The 24,547-nt window shown below is 46.7% G+C and overlaps 1 protein-coding gene across 1 annotated transcript in view; it reads right to left on the reverse strand.

Annotated features, from left to right (window-relative positions):
* Positions 1-24,547, reverse strand: part of LOC144689342 (NHS-like protein 1) — a 228,923-nt gene that overhangs the window by 43,424 nt on the left and 160,952 nt on the right. The window contains exon 2 of the mRNA XM_078556375.1: positions 3,454-3,606. Within this exon, the coding sequence (XP_078412501.1) occupies positions 3,454-3,606 (153 nt within the window). The remainder of the gene's footprint in view (positions 1-3,453; positions 3,607-24,547) is intronic.

Raw genomic sequence — 24,547 nt, forward strand, 5'->3', positions numbered from 1 at the left:
AAACTAGCAAGTAATATAAAAATGGACAGTAAGAGCTTCTTTAAATATATAAAAAGTGAAGAACAAAGGCACCTTAGAAAATGAAGCTGGGGAAATAATAATGGGGAACCAGGAAATGGCAGAGGAGTTGAATAAATACTTCACATCAGTCTTCACAGTAGAAGACACTAATAGCATTCCAAAAATACTAAATAGTCAAGGGGCAAAGGGGCAGGGGGGAAATAAATACAATAACCATCACCAGAGAAAAAGTACTAGGGAAACTAATGGGACTAAGGGCCAATAAGTGCCCTGGACCTGATAGGTTGCATCCTAGGATATTAAAGGCAGTAGCTACAGAGCTGGTGGATGCACTGGTAGTAATCTTCCAAGAATTCTTCGATTCTGGAAAAGTCCCAGAGGATTGGAAAACTACCAATGTAACACTCTTATTCAAAAAGGGAGGGAGACAACAAACAGGTAACTATAGGCCAGTTAGCTTAGCATCTGTCATTGGGAAAACGTTTGAGTCTATTGTAAAGGATGTAATAGCCGAGCATTCAGAAATACATAATAAACAAACAGAGTCAGCATGGCTTCATAGAGGGGAAATCATGCCTGACAAATTTATTAGAATTCTTTAAGGAGGTAATAAGCAGGATAGATAAAGAGGAACCAGTGGACATAATATATTTGGATTTCCAAAAGGTACCACACATAAGGCTAGTTAATATGTTAAGACACAAGGTGTTGGGGGTAGTGTATCAGCATGGATAGAGAATTGGCTAACTAATAGAAGGCAGAGAGTTGGGACAAGGGGGGCATTTTCAGGATGGCAACCTGTAACTAGTGGAGTGTCATAGGGATCAGTGCTGGGGCCACAATTATTTACAATACATATTAATGACTTAGATGAGGGAAGTGAATGTTCTGTTGCCAAATTTGCGGATGACATAAAAATAGGTGGGAAGGCAAGTTGTGAGGATGACACAAAGAGTCTACAGTGTGATACAGACAGGTTAAGTGAGTGGACAAAAACTTGGCAGAGGGAATATAATGTGGGAAAATGTGAGGTTATGCACTTCGGCAAGAATAGAGGAGCTGAATATTATTAAAATGCAGAAAGCTGCAGCACAGAGGGATTTGGGGGTCCTTGTGCATGAATCCCAAAAAGCTAACATACAAGTTCAACAGGTAATAGGGAAGGCAAATGGAATGTTGGCCTTTATTTCAAAGAGAATGGAGTATAAAAATAGGGAAGTCTTGCTAAAACTATACAAGGCACTAGTTAGACCACACCTAAAATACTGTGAACAATTTTGGTCCCCTTATCCAAGAAAAGATATACTGGCATTGGAGGCAGTCCAGGGAAGGTTCACTAGGTTGATCCCGGGTATGGAGAGATTTTCTTATGAGGAGAGGTTGAGTAGGTTGGGCCTGTACTCATTGGAGTTTAGGAGAATGAGAGGTGACCTTATTGAAATGTATAAGATTCTTAGGGGGCTTGACAGGGTAGATGCAGAGAGGTTGTTTCCCCTTGTGGGAGAGTCAGAGAGCATAATCTCAGAGTAAGGGGATGCCCATTTAAAACAGGGATGAGGAGGAATTTCTTCTCTCAGAGGTTAGTCAATCTGTGGAATTCTTTACCGGAGAGGGCTGTAGAGGCTGGGTTGTTAAGTATATTCAAGGCTGAGATAGATTTTTAATCAGTAAGGGAATCAAGGGTTATGGGGAAAAGGCAGGAAAGTGGAGTTGAGGATTATTAGATCAGCCATGATCTCATCGAATGGTGGAGCAGACTCGATGGGCCGAATGGCCTATTTCTACTCTTACATCTTATGGTCTTATGATCAGATTAAATGGCGGAGCAGGCTCGATGTGCCGTGTGGTCTACTCCTGCTCCCATTTCTTATGTTCGTCCTCTTGCCTCCTAGGGAGTGCCCACCAGCACTTATGTTGCAGACTTACCACACAGGCAGGTTTACCAGGAATGCCAATGTCTTTGGCACTGTGGTGCGGCTAGGCCCACAAGGTAAATGTTACTTCTAATTCTGAATTGCCCAGGCATGTCCTGTCCAAAAAAGGCAGGACAAATCAAGAATTTCAAATGGAAATTGTGTGTGCTCGAGGGAAATAAACTTGCAGGCTACGGGGATAAGAGCAGGGGAATAGGACTGACTGGATTGCACTACAGAGAGCCAGCATGGACTCGGTGGGCCAAATAACCACCTTCTGTGCCACAAAGACTCAATGACTCTAGCCCCTGGGAAATTTTCTGGGCCACACTGATTGTTCCTGGGTCCTTCCATCCTGTTGGTATCACCTGAAGTGCTTATGTGTGGGTGGCAGTATCAGTGGGTTAAAATCCTGGAGCTCCCTTCCTAACAACACTGTGGGTGTACTTACATCACATGGACTGCAGCAGTTCAAGAAGGAAGCTCACCACCACCTTCTCAAGGGCAATTAGGGATGGGCAATAAGTGCAGGCCTAGCCAGAGATGCCCTCATCTTGTGAAAGAATAATTCTTTAAAAATGCAGATGTTACTTTTTTATTCATTCATGGGATGTGGGCTTCGCTGGCTGGGCCAGCATTTATTGCCCATCCCTAATTGCCCTTAAGAAGGTGGACGTGAGCTGCCTTCTTGAACTGCTGCAGTCCGTGAACCGCCCACCAACTGTCCCAGGGTAAGTTTACACACAGGTTAAACCACAGCAAATTAACCCAGCCGTAATGCCAGACTTTAACTTATCTTAATTTATCACTCCACACCTGGCCCTCAGATTTTCCATCTTTCCCAGTTTCACATGTCATTCTGAACTCCACAGGGAGTAGAGTGTCTGATAGACATACGCAGCAACACTATGATGTTGTTCTCTCATGTTTCTTTTGTTGGAGCGGGACTTTGCTGTTTCATTTAAGCATCTTTCAATTTAGTTACTAATGGTATTATAGAGTATTTACAGCCCATTTGGCCCAATTGGTCCAAGCTGGTGTTTATGCTGCACATAAGCCTCCTCCCAACCATCTCCATCCAACTCCTGCTTCATCTTTCAATTCCTTTCTCCCTCATGGGTTTATCCAGCTTCCCCTTAAACCAAGTCCTGGCCTTAGCCCTAACTAGGCTGATGGGGATGAAGTTGGTCCAAGCTGGTAGAATGGAATGGACTCACGGTGAATGGGCAGCCCATTGTATACTGCGCATGATTGTCCTTTCCAATTGGAAATAGGATGATGCGTAAAATGTGGTTGCTGATTCGCTATGTTTCACTATTAGTTCACTCTATTTAAAGTCTCCATGCTTCTGTAGAAGGATTTTGGTCTTTTCAACATGGATTGAAAAGTCTGGGCCAAAAGGACAGCAAATTCTGCACATGGGGCTGGTTGGGGGGTTTTGGTGGGTGGGGTGGGGGGGGTGGGGAGAGAGAACCAGGGAGGGATTAGGGAGGAGGGAAGAAAGGCAAAAAGCCCTTACCTCGCAGCACGGTTTTCAGATTAACCTTGGCTTGCTGGTGCAAATCCTCTACACATGGCGAGCGGCTCGATGGGAGGAACACGTTCTCCTGCTGGTGCCACGATGCTTTATAGTGGACTGTCCATTTACTCTCTTCATCCAGGTTCGAGACGGCTAGAAAGAAAGAGGGAACCGTTTCAGTCTGGCTGACTTAGAATCACATAGAGCAAAAGGAGGCCATTTGGCTCATCGCATCGAAAGAGCTGTCCAATTAATCTCATTCCTCTACCCTTTCCCCATACCTGTCAAACCCAACTCATCCTGACCTGACCCAAACATCTTCCCATTGCAGCATCTAGAGATTTGTTACAATTCCACTGTCGCAATCTGAACCATTTTTCCTGGAAATCTTTTTTTGAGCTGTTGTTCAGTTCTAAACAATTTCAACACCTGTCATTGTACAATGCAATATTAATGGGACAAGCAAGGAGAGAGGGGTCAGGAGCAGAGTAACTGTAATCACTTCCCTGGGAGGGTGTCTGCCCTGCACCATCCACATTGCAAATGCATCAGACGCATAACATAAGGCAACCGAGCGTCAGGAAATGCCAGACATCACAAGCCTAATTTCAGACAGTCTGACTGCTGTATCGAATGTCCCACGCACACCTGAGATATAGTGAGCTGCTCTGGGTGGAGTTCAGTCCATTCAGAGTGGCCTCAATGCAGAACAAAAGAACCTTTGTGAGCCCGAGGTGCAATTTCTACTTTTTTGCTAACGTCAGTGGGACAAAAGTAACAGGCAGAGGGGACTGGAAAACTGTTGCCACCATTCCCAGGAATTTCATGCTCTTAGGCTGGAAAAAGCAAATTGGGAGGAGGAAGAGAGAGAGAGAGAGAGAGAGGAGTGGGGGGAGAGGGTAGGCACATGAGGGTCTCAGCTTGAATGTTATTTCCCTTCCCTCCCCTGTGGGACCTTATCTCAGAATGACTTGGAATCGCGAGGCTCCACAGCAAACACTGAACCGCAACCAATTGTGAACATGGCCACTCAATCAGTGCAAACAGTTCTACAATCCTACCTCTGATTCCCATGCTCGGGCTAGCAAAAGTTGGCACTGGCCATGAGATCTCACACTAGCTGCCCCACGACTGTAAACTCAACCTCCATGAGATGGACGAACATGGCCTCAGATATCCCTCCCGACTATTTTCCCTCCTTCCTCTTTGTGCAAAAGCTTCTGGCTCGGCAATAGCTCACCGTGTGGAGACCAGAGACAGGAGCTAGGGTTTGCCAAGCCACCTGATTGTCCCCAAGGCAACCCAGTTCTATCACAATCGCATTGACCTATTGCTAAAAAGTGGCACCTGTGCCAATAAATTGTACATTGCAACATGAACATGAAAGAGGAGATACACTGCACTCAAAATGTGCTGACTCATGCTGGAACACTGACAGTCGGTGCCAGATTAAAATGCCACCCATCTGCCAGTAATAGGATTACCAATACTGGTTGGACATACAAGTAAAGGCATCATTACATGTCTTGAATGGCCTTTCCATCTCATTCCAACACTCATATAACCAATAAAAAAAAACATTCAAAAGGAAATGCAAAAAAAAAACTTTTCTAAAATATCTGTAACGTACTGGTTTGGTTTCCAATGGAGTATCACATCCAGTTCAGGGCCTCACACTTTAGGAAGGATGTGAAGGCTTTAGACAGGGTGCAGAAAAGGTTTACAAGAATGGCTTCCAGGGATGAGGGGCTTTGGTTATGCAGACAGACTGGAAAAACTGGGCCCGTTCTCCTTACAGAAGAGAAGAGGTTTGACAGAGGTGTGCAAAATCATGAGGGCGCTGGACTGTTAGCTAGAGAAAAACTGCTCCCATTGGTGGAAGGATACTCTTTCGAGTTATCAACAGTCACAGATTGCAACTCTTTACGAGTACAATCACAGTTCTTGGTTTCCGGGAGTGGGACATGAACCCACAACCCTCTGATTCAAAGGCGAGGGTGCTATGAACTGAGCCACATGGAGAACCGGGGGCAAAGATTTATGATGAATGGCAAAAGAATCCGAGGCGATGTGGGGAAAAACATTTTTGTTAGTGAGTGGTTAGGATCTGGAATGCACTGCCTGAGAGTGTGGTCAAGACAGATTCAATCATGGCTTTCAAATGGGAATTGGGTAATTATCTGAAGAGAAAAAAAAATTGCAGGGTTACAGGCAAAAGGTGGGCGAGTGGGACTAGCTAAACTGTTGTTGTAGAGAGTGGGCATGGACTCAATGGGCTGAATGGCCTCCTTCTGTGCTCTAACCTTTCTCTGATTTCTTTTCCTCTGAGTTTTTAAAAATTCATTCATGGGATGTGGGTGTCGCTGGCTAGGCCAGCATTATTGCCCATCCCTAATTGCTCTTGTTCAGAGGGCCAACCACATTGCTGTGGGTCTGGAGTCACATGTAAAGACCCCATGAAGGCAGCAGATTTCCTTCCCTAAAGGACATTCGTGAACCAGATGGGTTTTTATGACAATCGACAATGTTTTCATGGTCACTATTCGAACCTGACTCCCCAGAGCATTACTCTGGGGTCTCTGGATTACTAATCCAGCGATAATACCACTACGCCATCGCCATTCCCCTCAGTGCTCACAGCAGTGTCCAAGGGTTAATCTTTAAGTCCTGGAGTCTCCAAGAGAGTTCTGCAGGGTTGCCAAGGCCTAGGCATCGCCTGAGTAGATGCTGGGAAGCTTCTTGGCAGCGTCAAGACGTGTGGATTGGGACATGGGCACTGCAGGCAATGTTAAAGTTGCCTAATGTTGGAAGAAGGAGGAGTAACTTTATCACAGGCTTAATGATAAAGCTCATAAACTGGGCAATAAGGCAAGCAGCACCTGAACACACAGCTCGTCTCCAGTTGACACAAGCCCAGCATTGCTGTGATAATGATCGTTGCCCTCCCTTTTGTTCTGGTGTCAGCCCATTATTTGTGTCAGGTACTTTTTCCTCTTAAAATGCTGCTGCCCTGGGGACCATCTCATCTCACTCTCTTTATGGAAGGATCATCACACACACGAGCTTTGTAACCCTCTCCCAGCTGAGCAAATCAATTCTGCACAGCAAACACCCAGCTGTATTTATCCAGCTGATTCCTCAGCCTGTGAGAATTGATGCTGCTCTTCCTGGGCCCTTTTATCCGAGTGGCAGATTCAGGGAGCTCAGTGTTACCAGTGTCTATGGCACCTGCTGGGCTCCAGAAACCGATCCAACCACACAAATGGCCAGATTCTGGCCCCAAACTAAATCCAAACTCGGTGTCACTCTCGCCTCTGAGTCAGAAGGCTGTGGGTTTGAGTCCCACTCCAGAGTCTCGAGCAGAGAGAGAACTCAGACTGAATCTCCCAGTGTAGTACTGCGGGAGTGCTGCGCTGTCAGAGCTGCCAGGTTCCAGATGAGATGTAAAACCCCCATCTGCCCTCTCTGGAGGACATAAAAGATTTCATGGCCACTACCTCAAAGAAAAGCAGCGGAGTTCTCCTCAGTGTCGTCAAATAGTTCTTTCTCAACCAACATCACTAGAATAGAACTACATCAATGTAAGTGTCAGCTGTGTCAGTCTCACCTCAGAGTCACAAGGTTCTGGGTTCAAGTCCAACTCCAGCTTTTTAGCACAAAAATCAAGGCTGACACTCAAGTGCAGTACTGAGGGAATGCTGCACTGCTGGATGGGCTGCTTTTTGGATGAGACGGATGGGTGCACGCACTTTTTCGAAGGAGGCGGTGGCATAGTGGTATTGTCACTGGATTGGTCATCCAGAGACCCAGGGTAATGCTGCGGGGACCCGGGTTTGAATCCCGCCATGGCAGCCGGTGGAACTTGAATTCAATAAATGTTGACCATGAAACCATTGCCTTTTGTTGCAAAAACCCATCTGGTTCCCATTAACGTCCTTTAGGGAAGGAAATCTGCCATCCTTACCTGGTCTGGCCTACATGTGACTGCAGACCCACAGCAATGTAGTTGACTCTTAAATGCCCCCTTGGACAAGGCAATTGCACAATAAGCGCTGGCCTAGCCAGCGACGCCCACATCCCGTGAACAAATATAAAAAGAAGTTATCCACTGGCCAATATTTATCCCTCAATCAACATCAAAAAAAGATTGTCTGATTATTATCACATTGCTGTTTGCTGAGCACAAATTGGCTGCTGCGTGCCCTACATTATGAACAGTGACTACACTGCAAAAAAAGTCATTCATATTGGCTGTAAAGCACTTTAAGATGGTCATGAAAAGTGCTATATAAATGCAAGTCTTTTTCCTCTTCTTTCTTTCTCTCTTTCTAAATGTAGTTCCTCCTTCTCAGAACAACCAGTGTACAGCAATTTCTGTCCACACTGCCCATCCTTGAAGTCAATTCCAGTGAAGGGTTCTTGCCCTAAACATCACAAGCTGGCTTTTCTCTTTTCAGATGGTGACCAACCACTTTTTAAAAAATTTCCTTTTTATTTCCTAATCCAGCCACCTAAATCAGCTTCCAGTAAGGCATTATTTTAAAAACTGCATATTACTCATTCCCTGAGTCAAACGAAACATGATATTGTCAGAAAACATGATCCGTCTCCAGCAACACTCTGAAGGGCTCAACAACAACTTGCATTTATATAGTGCCTTTAATAGTGTAAAATGTCCCCAGGAGTTTCACAGGCGCATAAGCAGACACAAATTGACATCGAGCCAAATAAGGAGGCAGTAAGACAGGTGACGAAATGTTTGATCATCAAGATAGGTAAAGCCACAGAAATACAGGAAAGCATTTACAACTTGCTTAAATATTGCTTCCGGGTGGTGGGGGGTTGCTTGGAAGTGATGCTGTTTTATAAATAAGGAAGTATCATATAATATCAGCTTTGACTCAGTTGGTAGCATTTGTGCCTTGAGGTCAGAAGGCTGTGGGTTCAAGTCGTATCCCAGGACTTGAGCACAAAAATTCAGGTGGACACTCCTGCTGCAGTACAAAGGGAGTGCTGTACTGTCAGAGGTGCCATTTTTGTGAGGAGGCATTAAAAAAACCAAGGCCTGTCTGCTCTTTCAGATGAATGTGAAAGATGCTGTGGGCTGAATGGTCTTCCTCTGTGCTGCAACCATTCTATGATTCCATGATAGCCTGCGGTATAACTTCAGCTGCTGGTGTGCGGAGGTTTACACCCTCCTCTAACACTACAAGTTCTTTTTTCTTTATTCTTTCATGGGATGTGGGTGTTGTTGGTATGGCCAGCATCTGCTGCCCACCTCTAAATGCCCTTGAATTGAGTGGCTTGCTAGGCCATTTCAGAGGGCAATCAAGAATCAACCACGTTGCTGTGCGTCTGGAGTCATATGTAGGCTAGGCCAGGTAAGGCCTGGCCTTACCTTCTTGATTACTAGTCCGATATTACCACTATGCCATCTTCTCCGCCAGATCGAGTGCAAACTAATTATCCTTAGGAATCATATCCAAGAAGGAGTCAGTACGTCCAGGATATGAAGAGGAGGAAAATGATACATACTTCAGTTCTGCACTGCACTGAGCTGCATTACTAGAATACTCTCTGGGACTTATTGAGCCTTCGAGAATTAGCTGTCAGACACTAGAGCCCACAACACCCCCAGAATGTGTCTCAACAGCTGGGCTTGCATGACATTTGAGGGTGGGGAACATTGTTGAGAATTCAGGAAAATAACTGCAAGGGATGCCATTCCTGCAGAAGTGACACTGACTTACCCTTCAAACGTGTTCACTAATATGTAGAAATTGCCCCCATTCTACAAAGCATCAGCAGCACAGTAGTGCTGCATAAACCAGCGCATGTATACTCTGTAAATACTGCACTGTATCAATCAGGACTGTGTTACAGTCCTTACTGTATGTACTGCCCCACATAAACTGTGCTGACATAGTTCTTACAGTATCTGCATTGTGTAAATTGTGCTGAGATCCAGTCCTTTGCAGTATTTAGTGCACTGAATTCTAAGGTCAAGAATAAGATTGCAATGCATGGACACAACACAAAACAGTTAAACAAAGCAAAGGTAGCACAAAGATCCCTCACAGCAGCTTGTATCCCTGGTGAAGCTATCAATCTCATCAGTAAATGGCAGCCTTCAGCACGCCCAGTATTATACAAGTGGCGAATGCAAAAAGACAAATTGCTTAAATGAAAGAGGGTTAGGCAGTGGGACACTGTGAAGGAACCAAGCATCAGTAGATTTCATGGTGTCTCTGTCACTGACTGAGAAGCTGTTGTTATCAATCTCTCTCCACCAAACCAAGCACATTGCAAACTCTGAACTGACTGTGCCCCTGCCTTAGTTAAAGATTTTTGATCAGGGTGATCAAGATCCAGCACAGGTCCAGGAGAACACCTTCTCTGTCAACTGCTTTTCGACTGCACTCTTCAAGAGGGGCAGCTCCAGTGACAGTGCACTTCTTAAAGAGTCTGTTATCCAAGTGTGTGCAGAGCCTTGCGCCCGAGAGTGCGCAACAGATGCGAGTCCCTTTCTCCTCATTGTAATGCTGTCTAAGGCACATTGGGGAGGATGAGGAATTATCTGAATGCACTGCCTGAAAGGAGAATGGACGGAGATTCAGCCAGGGATTGAGCGCAAAAATCAAGGCTGACACTCTAGCGCATTATCCATCTTTTGGATGAGACATTAAACTGAAGCCTCACCTTCCTGCTCGGGTAGATGTCAAGGATCCCTTGGCACTATTTTGAAGAAAAGCAAGGGAGTTCTCCCCTGTGTCCTGGCCAATATTTAACCCTCTATCAGCATCACAAAAGAAGTGGCCATTATCACATTGCTGCCCGAGGAGCTTCCTGTATGCAAATTAGCTGCTGCATTTTCCATATTGCAACAGTGACTACACTTCAAAAAGTCCTTCATTGACTGTAAAGCATTTTTCAGACATCTGGTGGTCATGAAAGGTGCTATATAAATGCAAGTCTTTCTTTTCATGGGGAAAGAGGGGCTATTGGTTAGCTCCTTCAAGTAGCCAGCACTGACACGATGGGCCAAATGGCCCGTTTCTATGTTGTAGACTCTGTGGGCAGAATCGTCCCAGATTTGCACAAAGTGTTTTAACAGCATTGGCGGCTTTTCACGCTGTATTGTCCCAAACCCGCGGTATTAATTATGCATTCCCGGGAAACAGGCCGTTTCCATGGCAGGCGGGCTCCGATTCGCCCGCCACTCCGTCACCTCACCGCTTCATCATGCCAGGCACCATATTTAAAGTCCAGCCGTGTGTGCACCTCTCAGAGCTTCCGGCCCACGACTACTGCAAAGACGACAAGATGGTCCCAAAAGGCAAAAAGCCTGAAGCCCCCAGGTTCAATGACGTGTCCCTCCAGTGCCTTTTGGACACAGTGGAGGCTCTCACCGTGATGTCCTCTAGCCCCTGCCCTGCCGTAGGATGGGCAGCAGCCTCACTAATCCGGCTTGGCAGGCAGTGGCAGTGGTGGTCAGCGCCAATACCTTGCTAAAGAGGGTAGCCACGCAGTGCCGAGAAAGGGTAAATGGTCTCATCCGCTTCGCCAGGGTAAGTCACACTTCTCATCACTCTCAACTCACACACTCACAAACCCATCACACATTCACAGCGATGTCACACCTTAAGGGACAACACCACTAACTCTCACACACACCCTCACATCTCCATCAGGCTCATATCCTCTTGAGCTCACGTCCTCATCCTGTCCATGGCTCCGCTCACCACACAAACATTCCACGCAGTGCCATGTGTCCTGCTCACACTCCCTCCATCTGGTTCCATGCAGGAGAAGCTGGCTCACATCAGCATGGAGAGGTCCAGGACGGAGGTGGAAGGCCCACACTTGGCCCCCCACTCACTTTGAGGAGTGTGCCAACTTGCTGACTGGTAAGGGCATGGAGATGGTGAGGTCGGCTGTGAACACCCTCGTAAAGATCCTGCACCACATCGTCCCTCTCTCAATGCAAATGTGAGTGCGCTCTCTCCTGCTTTTGACTCTGCTGCCATGCACTGCTCATCTCTACTTTGGTTCACAGGGAGCTCTGCCAAGCGACCGACACCTTCAGTCAGCCATTCCCTCAGCTCCATCCACATCCTCTCCTCCAGCCAAGAGGATACCTCCTCCATTGAACAGCTGGAAATAAGCAGCCTGGAAGGCCCATCATAGCACTCACCCACACCCTCCACCAACGCAGAGACACACACCTTAGTGCAGGCTCAGGTTCACAATCTGGTGGTCACCGCACGGACACATGTCCGCAGCAGCAGGAGGCAGGTTCAGCCGAGCTCCCTGGCACTCAAAGGACCGCTGCAGATCAGGCTTCCGTGAGGTCTGAGTCAGATGTCGTGATGTCTAGATTTGGCCTTCCGATTCATCATGGAGAGTTAGCAGAAGGCGTGGGAACATCACGCAGAGCAGTTGGAAGCCCTGAGCTGAGTGGCACACAATTTGGAGGAGTGCGTCCGCCTGCTCTCTGATGAAGTGGTGCCCGCGTATGCGCGTATGGAGGTCTCAAGAGGAAGGGGGGGGGGGGGGGCTGTGTGGAGGTGGGGGGGGAGAAATGAGTCTGGCGGGCTGGCCTTATGATGATACGCTGATATATTACAATGATGCTCCGATGTCCGATGGCAGGGAATGCGGCCTGCCATCAGTGGGCTGAGCGAACGATTGCGAATGACATCGTGAAACCGATTTTTGGCCTTCTCGCCAAGTTGTCTGCTCACGCTACCAAACATGCCCGACGCCAGCGGGCAAGGACAATTCCGCCCTGTATTGCTATGCATAGTGGTCTTCATGTGCAGAAACACGGAGAACATGTTCCATAGGATGAAGTTATTCAGCCTACCAACCCTGTGTTGGTGTTTATCCACCATACAAACAACAGTTCCAAGGCCTGTTCCATATTCCTTCAATCTCTATTTCATTTCTCCATCTCTACTGTTGACATACCTTGCCTCAATCTGTAACATTGAATGTGAATTCCACAGCCTGACAACTCTTGTGTGTTTGAAACTCTTCCTGGTCTCTGTTCTCAATTACTTGCATTTTGGTTTGGATCTGCGGCCCCTCACTCTTAACCCCTCAGCCCAACTTGCTATTTCTGGAGAAAAAGGAACTCAAGTAAATTCTAAAAACAATGATCAACACAATATTCTTCCATTCCCATCCAGACAAAAGTAACCACCTCCTGCTCTAGCGCACAAAACCTTTTTTTTACAACCAGTTCCAGGGGAGTGACCAGAGTGAGCTGTTGGGCTTGAGCTGTTACCATGGACACCCAGAGCACAAAGGCTCAGGGCCTTCCCCCTGTACCTCCTCTAGTTAACCCTCTGGTTACATCTCAAGTACTTACAATGGCAGGAATAGCTATGGGGTGAACTGTTTATTAAGATTTAATTCTCAGCATTTTGCCTTCCCCAAATCTGAACGCGGAATGTAAAACCCATTCCTCCTTGCCCTATAGAGTGCAGCCAACAATGGTTGAACAGCTATAAAGCAAAAAAATGTCCTTGATGGTTTCTTGAACCTTAAACCATGGAACTCCTCCCTCCTCCGACCCCTTGCCCCACACTTCCCAAATTTTTCTTATGTATAGAAAGAATTCTTTCCACCCTCAGTGGTGCTCTATGGCCCTTCTGAGCTTGCAAGTGGTGGAATAATGAAGGAAATTTCAACAGTGTCCCAGGGCAACAATAGAAATTCCTTCACTACCAGCCTTTTTTTTGCACTGTCACATGACACCAGCACCAAGCAAAACTTCGGAAAGTTCCACTCACCCTTTTTCTTGAAGAGCTTAATGAAGGATTCCAACTTGCTGTTTATAAACACCACCATTTCTTTTTTAAACTAATATCCTTGCCTTTCCAAAGTCTTTGTAGCATCATAGCAGGTTGCAAAGCAGAGGGTTTGCCAGAAACATGCTGTCTGTCCCCTTCACAAAGCCTTCCACAGACCCACACTCGGGAAGAAAGGGTCCCTTTTTCTTTGGCCAAAAACGGTTGCTTGCAGTCGTTAACTTGATATGTGATGGATTTTCTTTTTCTGCGGAGAGGGAGGGGAGGAAGTAGAAAGCGATTTGCTTTCTTTGAAAAAAAAAGAGGTTTGTAACCCAATAAGCTGGGGTTAGAAGCAGTCTCTCTCTCTCTCTCAGCTGAAGTAAGTCGAGAAAAGAAACATTATCCCTTCCACTTAGTGCATCAAAACATCACAGGGTGCAGCACAACTGGGACGCATGGATTTCCCACAGGAGTGTCCTCTTGCAAACTCAGTTCTGAAGCATCAGCTCCAAAGCAGAGGAACCACAAGTTGAGGAATGAGTTGTAATCTTCCCTTTAAAAGTCCACCTGCTCTCTAGTCCTCTGCGTCTGAAGACTTAAGGCAAACACATAACATAACAGCCTGAAGTGGGCTTTTCCCAGCCCCCCAACCCCTCCCAACCCACCCCTGGCCACACTCACTCATGCTCCTCCCCCTCCTTGTGTTGCTAGGCGATAAGATTCGCAAAAGCATTCATTCCTCCTCACCCACCCACCCACCCAAAAACCCACCTTGTGCGAGCCTACACGTGAAGTGAACCAAAAAAAGCCCAACCTGATTCATTCCTGTCAGCAAAGAGGGTCATTGTCTGGCTGGCAATTCTCTGTCCACACACCCCCCAACCTCCCCCCCCCACCCCCCCTCCTCACAGCAGGCAATAGCTGGATCTTTACAAAGGGACCTCTGTGGAATTGCTAATGCAGTCTGCATTTCCCCCCCTCCCCAGCACCAGATTGATCAGCTCCAGCCCCCCTTGTGTGTTTGTTCCCTTCAGCGGACTCTCACTTCCTCAAGGATCCCTTTGCAAGTGGCTGTAATTATAGCCGAGAGGTAGAAACCGATAAAGTCCGTCCAGCCTGAGCTGTCTGTTGTGTTAGCTTTTGCATGTAACATTTTTTAACTTTTATTTTTTTTTAAAAAAAAGGTTCCGGCTCTTCTTAAATCAACAGTTTATTAAAAACTGCGCCCGGTTTCTCCAGGTCCCGACTCCAGAGTCAGTCCGAAGTTAATCTGAAACGTTTCACCCTTAAGACAAATACAATATCTAGAAAACAATGCAAATCTGAAAATGAAGCATAAAGCTGCAAATGCACAGCAGGTTCAACAATAAAGTCTCAAGGGAAAGAAAGGGCCAGGTTAGCGATTCGGGGCTGCAAACCTTAACCTATCTTCCCTTTTTAATGATGCTTGTCAGACTTGCTGTGTCGTTCCAGCACTTTCCCCCCCGCCTTTCCTTTTAAATTAAAGCAGAAAGATTTTCTCTTTTGAATAGCTCTTGCTAATCAATAGACCCTGATGGTCATAGTTATTCACCCACTGCCATTCCCCCCCGCCCACTAGCTGCAGCTACCGACACACACATTCCAGCCTGGAACTCACTCCCAGGAGTCCATTATTCTATAAATAAGCCATCTGAATCTCTATGATTAGATTCCAGTCTGTAACCCACTGCCCAGGTATCCATTATCCTGTATATAAACCATCTGAACCCCTCGACTAGATTCCAGACTGTAGTTCATACTGTTCCACCGACCCTACCCTTATTATCAGAAATATTAACTTTGCACATTGATGAGGTTAGCCAGTTGCACTTCATTAACTGGCTAAAATTATGGTTTCAGGTCATGGTGAACCATAATTTAGTGCTGTACATGTCTTTGCGAGTTTTCCCACCAGCCTGGTGAACCGAGCTATATTGTACCAAACTGCGTTCTCAATTTCGTTCTTCTTGCCCTCATTAGCCACAATAATTCAGCAATGATTAATGAATGAGAAAGGATGAGCTGTGTGGTGAAAATCGAGAGAGGAAACACCCAATCCCCAGCCACCTGTCAAATCCGTGCCTGAGAGAATAATATTACACTCGCAAAGTGTATTCCAGTTTAGGATCTTAATGCGGCACCAGGCTGAAGATTATCATTGCTTATCCAGAACCACAGACAGGGATATTGGGCAGGATTTTACACTGCCCTGCTGGTGGGTCTGAAAACAAGGGGGGAGGGGGGGGGGCACATAAAACCCAGGGAGTGGCCTTCACAATGACACAAGAAATAGGAGCAGGAGTAGACCACATGGCCCGACTCCACTGCCTGCTCCACCATTCAATACGATCATGGCTGATCTTGGGCTCCAACTCCACTTCCCTGCCCATTCCCTATATCAGTTGATTCCCTGAGAGACCCAAAAATCTGTCTACCCAGCCTTAAATGTATTCAATGATGGAGCATCCACAACCCTCTGAGGGCTTATCACCCACCTACCCACCCACCCACCCGTCTGAAATTTCAAGGGAGCATTGGGGAGTCATCAGGGCAACTTGCCCGCCCTTGGGCCTATTGAGGCCCTTAAGTGGCCATTAAGATACTAATCCTGCCCCCACCAGTATTTTACCCATGGGAAGCCTGGCAGCGTCAGCTGCATGAGCGGATGTTCAGCAAAGGTTGGGGGGGTGCGGTGCAGACCTCTTTCGGGTACCCTGGGCCTATCGGAGGCATCCCCCCCCCCCCACCCAAGGTCATTTACCCTCCAGCCCCAGCCTGGTTATGCCCCCGCCAATACCTCGGACTTATCTCCGAGTCTGGACTCCTCTTCATCCGGACAGCCTGTAATCCCAGCAGTGGCCACCCATCCTGGCTGGCACTACAGAGCTGCTGGTCATCCAATTGGCAGGAAGCTCTCTGAGGCGGGACTTCCTCCTGAGAAGAGGGGCGGAAACCTCGCCTTAAAGCATTAACACTGCTCCCAATGTTAATTTGATGGGGGGGGGGGGCAGCCATCAGGGTCATGGGCGGATTTGCCACTGACATTTTAGCTGGGAGGGGCAGGGACCACGGCACCCCATAAAATCTAGCTCAGAGTATAGTACAGTACATAATCCGAGTTAAACATAGATAACAACAACTGCCTGGGGGCCTCTTCCAAATACACAGCAATGAATTGAGATTTTTTTTGTTATATGCGGCATCAACCTAGACTCAGCAGGTGGCACTCTCACCTCTGGATCAGGGGCTCATGTGTTCAAATCTCACTCCAGGGTTCCAAGTTAATGCTGAACTCCAGTGCTCTGCAGAGGGAGCACATTGTCAGAGGTGCCATCTTTCAGGTGAGAAGTTAAACTAAGACAGAATTACCTGGGAAAACTCAGCAGGTCTGGCAGCATCGGCGGAGAAGAAATCAGTCAACGTTTCGAGCCTTCATGGCCCTTCGGCAGAACTGAAGCATAGTTAGAAGAAGGGAGAAATATAAATTGGTTTAAGGTTGGGGGGGTGGGGGGTGGGGGGAGAGAGAGACATTGAGGGTGTGGTGATTGTGGAGATGAGCAGATAATCAAAAGATGTCACAGACAAAAGGGTCAAAGAGGTGTTTTGTCTGAGAAAAGTGCTAATTAAGAATGGAGGACAGGATATTCAAAGTACAGCTCTAGTGGGGGTGGGGTGGAAAGGCTAACAAGGTTTTAGTTTTAGATTTAAAAATAATGGAAATAGGTGGGGAAAGAAGAATCTATATAAATTATTGAAAAAAAAGCGGGGTGGGGGGTGGGGGGGGAAGAAACAGGGTGGGGATGGGGGGAGGGAGAGTTTAAGATCTAAAGTTGTTGAATTCAATATTCAGCCCGGAAGGCTGTAAAGTGCCTAGTCGGAAGATGAGGTGCTGTTCCTCCAGTTTGCGTTGGGCTTCACTGGAACAATGCAGCAAGCCAAGGACAGACATGTGGGCAAGAGAACAGGGTGGAGTGTTAAAATGGCAAGCGACAGGGAGGTTTGGGTCTTTCTTGCGGACAGACCGCAGGTGTTCCGCAAAACGGTCGCCCAGTTTGCGTTTGGTTTCTCCAATGTAGAGGAGACCGCATTGGGAGCAACGAATGCAGTAGACTAAGTTAGGGGAAATGCAAGTGAAATGCTGCTTCACTTGCATTTCCCCTAACTTAGTCTACTGCATTCGTTGCTCCCAATGCGGTCTCCTCTACATTGGAGAAACCAAACGCAAACTGGGCGACCGTTCTGCGGAACACCTGCGGTCTGTCCGCAAGAAAGACCCAAACCTCCCTGTCGCTTGCCATTTTAACACTCCACCCTGTTCTCTTGCCCACATGTCTGTCCTTGGCTTGCTGCATTGTTCCAGTGAAGCCCAACGCAAACTGGAGGAACAGCACCTCATCTTCCGACTAGGCACTTTACAGCCTTCCGGGCTGAATATTGAATTCAACAACTTTAGATCTTAAACTCCCCCTCCCCCCATTTCTTCCCCACCACCCCCCCCGCTTTTTTTTCAATAATTTATATAGATTCTTCTTTCCCCACCTATTTCCATTATTTTTAAATCTAAAACTAAAACCTTGATAGCCTTTCCACCCCACCCCCACTAGAGCTGTACTTTGAATATCCTGTCCTCCATTCTTAATTAGCACTTTTCTCAGACAAAACACCTCTTTGACCCTTTTGTCTGTGACATCTTTTGATTATCTGCTCATCTCCACAATCACCACACCCTCAATGTCTCTCTCTCCCCCCACCCCCCCCACCTTAAACCAATTTATATTTCTCCCTTCTAACTATGCTTCAGTTCTGCCGAAGGGCCATGAAGGCTCGAAACGTTGACTGATTTCTTCTCCGCCGATGCTGCCAGACCTGCTGAGTTTTTCCAGGTAATTCTGTCTTAGTTTAACTTCTCACCTGAAAGATGGCACCTCTGACAATGTGCTCCCTCTGCACATTGTCAGAGGTGGCCAATACTTATCCCTTAGTCAACACCCCTAAATGTATCTAGTTGGTTTTGGTGGCAACTTGCTGTGCATAAACTAGCTGCCATGCTTCTTTCATTACAACAGTGATTTCACTTCAAAAAAAAGTACTTTGAGCTCTGGGATGCCCTGAGGCTATGGAAGATGATACTGTCTATAATGCAAGTTCACTTTCTGTGTTAGTTTTCTTCCTCTTCCTCCCCAGTTCACCTGAATTTGACAATGCTAATTCTTTGAGGCCGGAGCCTCCCAGGAAGCTGTCAGGCTTCCTACACAATTGGGGGCCTGCAAATCCCTGCTCATTGGCCTTTTAATCACCCAAATGAGCTACCAGCTGCATGCGGCCTTCCCAAAAATGGCTTGAGGACAGGATGGTGCCGCTAAACCAGCAGCGCAAAATCGCACGAATGCTCACCTCAGTTTCGACCCCCTCACCCCCCTACCCACTGTTGGAGCAAAAGTCCTGCCCTAGGTTTGCTGGTCTCAGCAGGAACATTTTCAATGGGCATTATAACTGGCCTCAGTACCTTTGGGTTAGGTAGGGGAAATAATGGACCAGATCCCTTGCCATCCAGGAGCCCCCTTACTAGAAGCGGGATGAGTGGATGTTGGGGTGGGGTCTGCAGGTCAGAGTTGGAGGCTGTGTCCTTCATGTTCAAGATGCCCGCCGACACATTCCATCACTGAAAACAAGACAGACTTGCATTTATATAGCACCTTTCACAGGCCCTCAGGGTATCCCAAAGGGCTTTACAGCCAATGAAATCCTTCTGAAGTGCAGTCACCGTTGTGAGTTAGTAAACATTGCGTCTAATTCTCACACAGCAAGGCCCCACAGTCAGCAAGGAGTTACTGACCAGATAATTGTTTTTTTGTTTAGGGATCAGCATTGGCACAGGGGTAAACTTCGCTGCTTTTCTTCAAAATAGTGCCATGGGATCTTTTAGGTCCACCTGAGGGCAGACAGGGCCTCGGTTTAACATCTCACCTGAAAGACTATAAAAAATAGTGTGTTTTCTACAATGCAACAGTGACTACACTTCAAAAAGTACTTCGTTGACCATAAAGCTTTGGGGGTGTCCTGAGGTCGTGAAAGGCTCTATATAAATGCAAATCTTTGATTTCTAATTTACTGCCATGTATTATTTAAAGAATTACAATCATGAAAGAAAATATTTTTATTTTAAAGCTACTTATCACGTCTCACTTGGTCCAGTGAAACATTTTAGTTACTGTTGCGTTCAATGCAGGCATTTGGTGTAAAGAAAGACCCTAAAGATGACAATGAGTTGAAGGACTAGCTATTCTGGGGCTTTTTTTTGACATTGATTAAGGCAGAAATCCTCCCCGCTGTCCTTCAAATGATAACATCCACCAGAACTACCAGGAATAGCACACAGTCTAATGGGAGACTGTACATCCAACAGTGCAGCACTCTCTCAGTATTGTACTGAAGTGTCAGCATTGAAGTGTTGCACATGTGTGCAAAAGATCCCACATGTTATTTTTGAAGAAGAGCAAGGGAGTTCTTCCTGGTGTCCTGGTCAGTATTAATTCCTCAACAAACATTGCTTAAAGCAAATTATCTGCTCATTATCACATTGCTGTTTGTGGCACTCTGAACAAGACAGTATCACAGGGACTGTATGGTGCAATGGGTTAACAGTGTAATTTTACACTGAGGTTAAAACTTGATTATAGATCAGGCTAAAGGAATGACGATCTCATTTCTCTGCGAATTCTAACAATAACTGAGCTTCACTCAGAGAGATTCTGAGGATGCCTGGAGGAGAAGAGGGGTGGGGAGAATGAGGGATTCCCTCAGTTGGTCATTTGCAATCATCAGCATGTTTCCTTATCCATCTGTCTGTGTGATGATGATGATGCCACAAATAACAAACAGGTCCCCTCCTATTACAGTCAGGGGTGGTCTTCTACGGCTGAATTTTGGCACGGGACATTCTACTGCATCTGCTCCTTAGTCCTGGGAGTGTTGCAGTCCCGGCCAGTTAAAAGCAGAGGCAATTGGAAAAGCAATTACTTAAAGCAAATCCAGGGGGAAATCAGGAGACAGCAGCTGAGCTGAGGAGTTACCACGAAGCATTTCAACCTCAATTAACATGGCCTCAAATGAACCAACTATATGGCAAAATAGATCCATCAAGGCAGAATGATTCTCTCAGCTACTCCCATCCTTAAACAGTGAGTGGTGTGTTCATGGTCAGATCGCCACCAGAGCTGAAGAGATCAAGGCATTGGGCTCTGGGAAATGTTTCATGTAGCATTTCAATCATTTAATTAGAAAATGACAGTGGGAGGCTCATACTGCCCAGGGGTCACCGAAGTGACCCTTACCGGGCTAATTGCATCTTGAGTGAGTTCCTGTGGTGCAGTCTTTTTCTCCCATTCAAGCTGTGAAGCAATTGTATCAATTAGCACTTGCCTTGCAGTCAGCCTCCATCCTGAGAGTTCCAGGGAATAGAAAGATCAGCACTTGCATTGCAGAGGCCAGATGTAGGTGTAGGTCTTCACATTTTCCATGCACTGCCCATTCATGTCCATTCACTGGCTGAGGAGACAGCCAGGGATCACGGTAAGCTCATATGAGTTTACCTCAGGAGGGAGAGCTTTCCCTGATTCCTTCCTGAAGGAGTGCTCACCTCTCTAATAATTCCTCCTCTACCCCAGTCCAGTCCATTTCCAGCACTGCACTCCCCTCAACGTGCAGCATGGTCCACAACCAAAGCGACTTGCATTCGACTCCCCAACACCTGCCACCAACACAAATCAGGAGCATGACGTTCCCCACTTCCTGGATGAGAGCAGCTCCAACAACAAAGCATCTTGACAATGTCCAAGATAAAGCAGTCTGCTTGATCGGCACCCCACCCACCACTTCAAACACTCATTCACTCCACTATCGGTGCAGTGGCAGCAGTGTGTAAGATGTGCTCTGCAATTCGTCAAGCCTTCTTCATCAGCGTCCTCTACCACCTAGAAGGACAAGGGCAGCAAGTGCATGGGAACGTCACCACCCGCAAGTTCACCCCAATTCACACACCAACCCGACTTGGAAATATATCACCGTTCCTTCACTGTCACTGCGTCAAAATCCTGGAACTCTCTTCCCTAACAGCACTGTGGGTGTACCTACACCACATGGACTGCAGCATTTCAAGGCAGCAGCTCACCACCAACTTCTCAATTAGGGGTGGGCAACAAATGCTGGCGTTGCCAGCAATGCTCACAATCCATGAACAAATAAAAAACAACCTTCTTCATATCCCTTCACAGCCTTTGCCCCTCCCTATCTCTGTAACCTCTAGCCACACAATCCTCCAATCCCAACCAAAACTGCTTGTTTTTCTGTCTTCGGTCTCTTGTGCATCACGCCCTCTATCTCACCATTGGCTTTCAGCTGCCTGAATCCCAATCATTGGAATCCCTGCCTGACAACGACAACTTACATTTACATTTCCCCCTTTAACGTCCCAAGGGGCTCCACAGCAGCGTAATCAGGCAACGTTTGACACCAAATCCCATAAGGGGATAAAGAGACAGGTGACCAAAAGCTTGGTCAAAGACCTATGTTTTAAGCTGCAAATCAAGGAGGAGAGAGACACGGAGAAGTTGAGAGAGGAAATTAGGGTCCAGGCACCTGAATACACAGTTGCCACGGGTGGCTGAAGGTAATTGGGGATGTGCAACAGGCCAGAATTGGACGATTCCTTAGCACTTCAATCTCTTGCTCCTCCTTTCAGAACCCAAGAGAAAACCCACCTCTTTGACCAAGCTCCTAACCTTGCCTTTTATGGTTTGATGGTATTTTCCCTTCACCGCTGTGAAGCACCTCACCACATCTTACTTTATAAATGCTGACTGTTGGCAATGGTTCAGCTTCAAATGGAGCCCTGTGTCCAGTTCTGGGCACAGCACTTTATGAAGGACGTGAAGATTTTAAGAGAAAGTGCACAAAAGATTTCCAAGAACAGTTGCAGGGAGGAGGGACTTTGAGGGTAGTTTGGAGAAGTTGGGGCTGTCCTCCTTAGAGAAGAGAAGGTTGTGCGGAGATTTGATAGGGGTGTCCAAAGTCATGAGAGGTCTGGACAGAGTGGATGGGAAGAAAGCATTCCCATTGGTGGAAGGGGCAAGAGTCAGAGGACACTGATTTAAGTGGCAAAGGAACCAATGGCAACATGAGGGGAAGCAATTTTACGTGCGAGTTGTTAGGATCTGGAATGCAGCCCCGGAGAGTGTGGCTTTCAAAAGGGAATTGGATAATTATCTGAAGAGAAAAAAAATCAGGACTACAGGGAAAGCCGGGGGAATGGGACTGGCTGAGCTGCTCTTAGAGCGAGCTGGCATGGAAACAATGGGCCAAATGGCCTTGTCCTGTGCTGTAACCGTTCCATGATTCTACATGTGCAGACGGCCGAAGGTTCAATCTCCAGATGTTACTTATACTAAACAGATTACACTGAACAGAGCAGCAAAAATCACCAAATGCATCTTTTGTTTTAAAAATTATGGAACCACCTCTATTGCGTGAGACACAAGAGGATCAAGACATTAATTGAACCAGTTCCTCCACATTGCTTCATTATTTCTAAGTACCAAGGAGTTCACTCCTGTGGCCCAAGCCATTGTGAATTTGATACTTGGGACCCCTGGGGCTAAATGTCAACCACTGTCATTAATCGGTGCGGAATTGGCTTAACTCAAAACGCCTCCAACTGATTGCTTTACAGTAACTTGCAGTCCTAGTGTGTCAAATAGGCTGTCAGCCGTGGCTCAGTGAGTGGCACTCATGTCAGGAAGTTATGGGTTCAAATCTCACTCCAAAGACTTGAGCCCATAATCAAGGCTGACACTTGAGCACAGTACTGAGGGAGGGCTGCACAGTCAGAAATGCCGCCTTGCGGATGAGAGTTAAAACTGAGGCTCGTCCGCCCTCTCAGTTGGATGTCAAAATTCCCAGGGCTCTATTTCAAAGAAAAACAGAGAAGTTCTCCTCAATCTTCAAGGCAATATTTATCCCTCAATCAACATCACTAAAAATAGAGATGATCTCGTTGCTGTTTGTGGGATCTTACTGTGTGCAAATTGCTGCCATGTTTGCTATGTTACAACAGTGATGACACTTCAGAATGCCCTCCACTAGTTGTAAGGTGTTTTGGGATGTGCTGAGAATGTCCAAGGTGCACCAAAACTCCTTTTATTTCTTTTTACCAGCATGTTCCCACTGGTTGGGGAATCTATAACACTGGGGGGCACAGTCTCAGAGTAAGGGGCTGATCATTTAGGACTGAGGTGAGGAGAAATTACTTCACTCAAAAGGTTGCGAATCTTTGGAATTCTTTACCCCCAAAGGGTTGTGGATGCTCCATCGTTGAACACATTTAAGGCTGGGATAGGCAGATTTTTGGTCTCAGGGAATTAACGGATATGGGAAGTGGGCGGGAAAATGGAATGGAAGCCCAATATCAGCCATGATCGTACTGAATGGCGGAGCAGGCTTGACAGGCTGTGTGGTCTACTCCTGCTCCTGTTTCCTATGTTCTTACAAATACCCAGCTTTGTTCGTCAGTCTGGACTCAGTGAACTGCTCTCATTAGAGGCGATGAGACAAATGGACTTGAGGAAGTCGGTGTATAACAGAAGGCCCTTCCCATCCCTGGAACATGTTAGTCCTCAGCACGTGACATCAAACGCCCTGGGCTTGTCCTGTTTCCAACAGCCTCACTAACAGCAGCAGAAAATTCCCTAAGTCATTCTACACTTCCGGGAATTCTAGGATGAGCAGCTGTCAGGAATTCTCTGCACTGTTCTCCAACAGCTGCTGATGATAAAATTCCCCACGCGTACACACACACACACTATGTAACATGTTAACAAGGCGTATACTGTACAATACACATTTTTAAAGGAGCAGATGAGAATTTATTTTTTTTAAAAGGGTGGTGGAGGCAAATTTAATTGCAACTTTCAAGAGGGAGTTAAAATATTTGAAAAGGAAAAGTTTGCTGGGTTACGGGAAAGAGCGAGGGCAGTGGGACTAATTTGATAGCTCTTTCAAAAAGCTGGCACAGGCATAATGGGCCAAATGGCCTCCTCCTGTGCTGTATGATTCTAGGGGGGGTCGCTGCTCTGAGTCTGCGCATATTCCACTGCATCCCAGCACTGTGGTGAAGAACAGGTGCTACTGGGGGGTAAGTATTTGGATGTGAGGGAACGGGTGAGGTTCTTGATCGCATTACTGGCCTTTCATCTCAGGGACCTGGGTTCCAGTTCCACCGA

Source organism: Cetorhinus maximus, chromosome 14, assembly GCF_964194155.1.
Source record: "Cetorhinus maximus chromosome 14, sCetMax3.hap1.1, whole genome shotgun sequence".
In the NCBI taxonomy this organism is placed as follows: domain Eukaryota; kingdom Metazoa; phylum Chordata; class Chondrichthyes; order Lamniformes; family Cetorhinidae; genus Cetorhinus; species Cetorhinus maximus.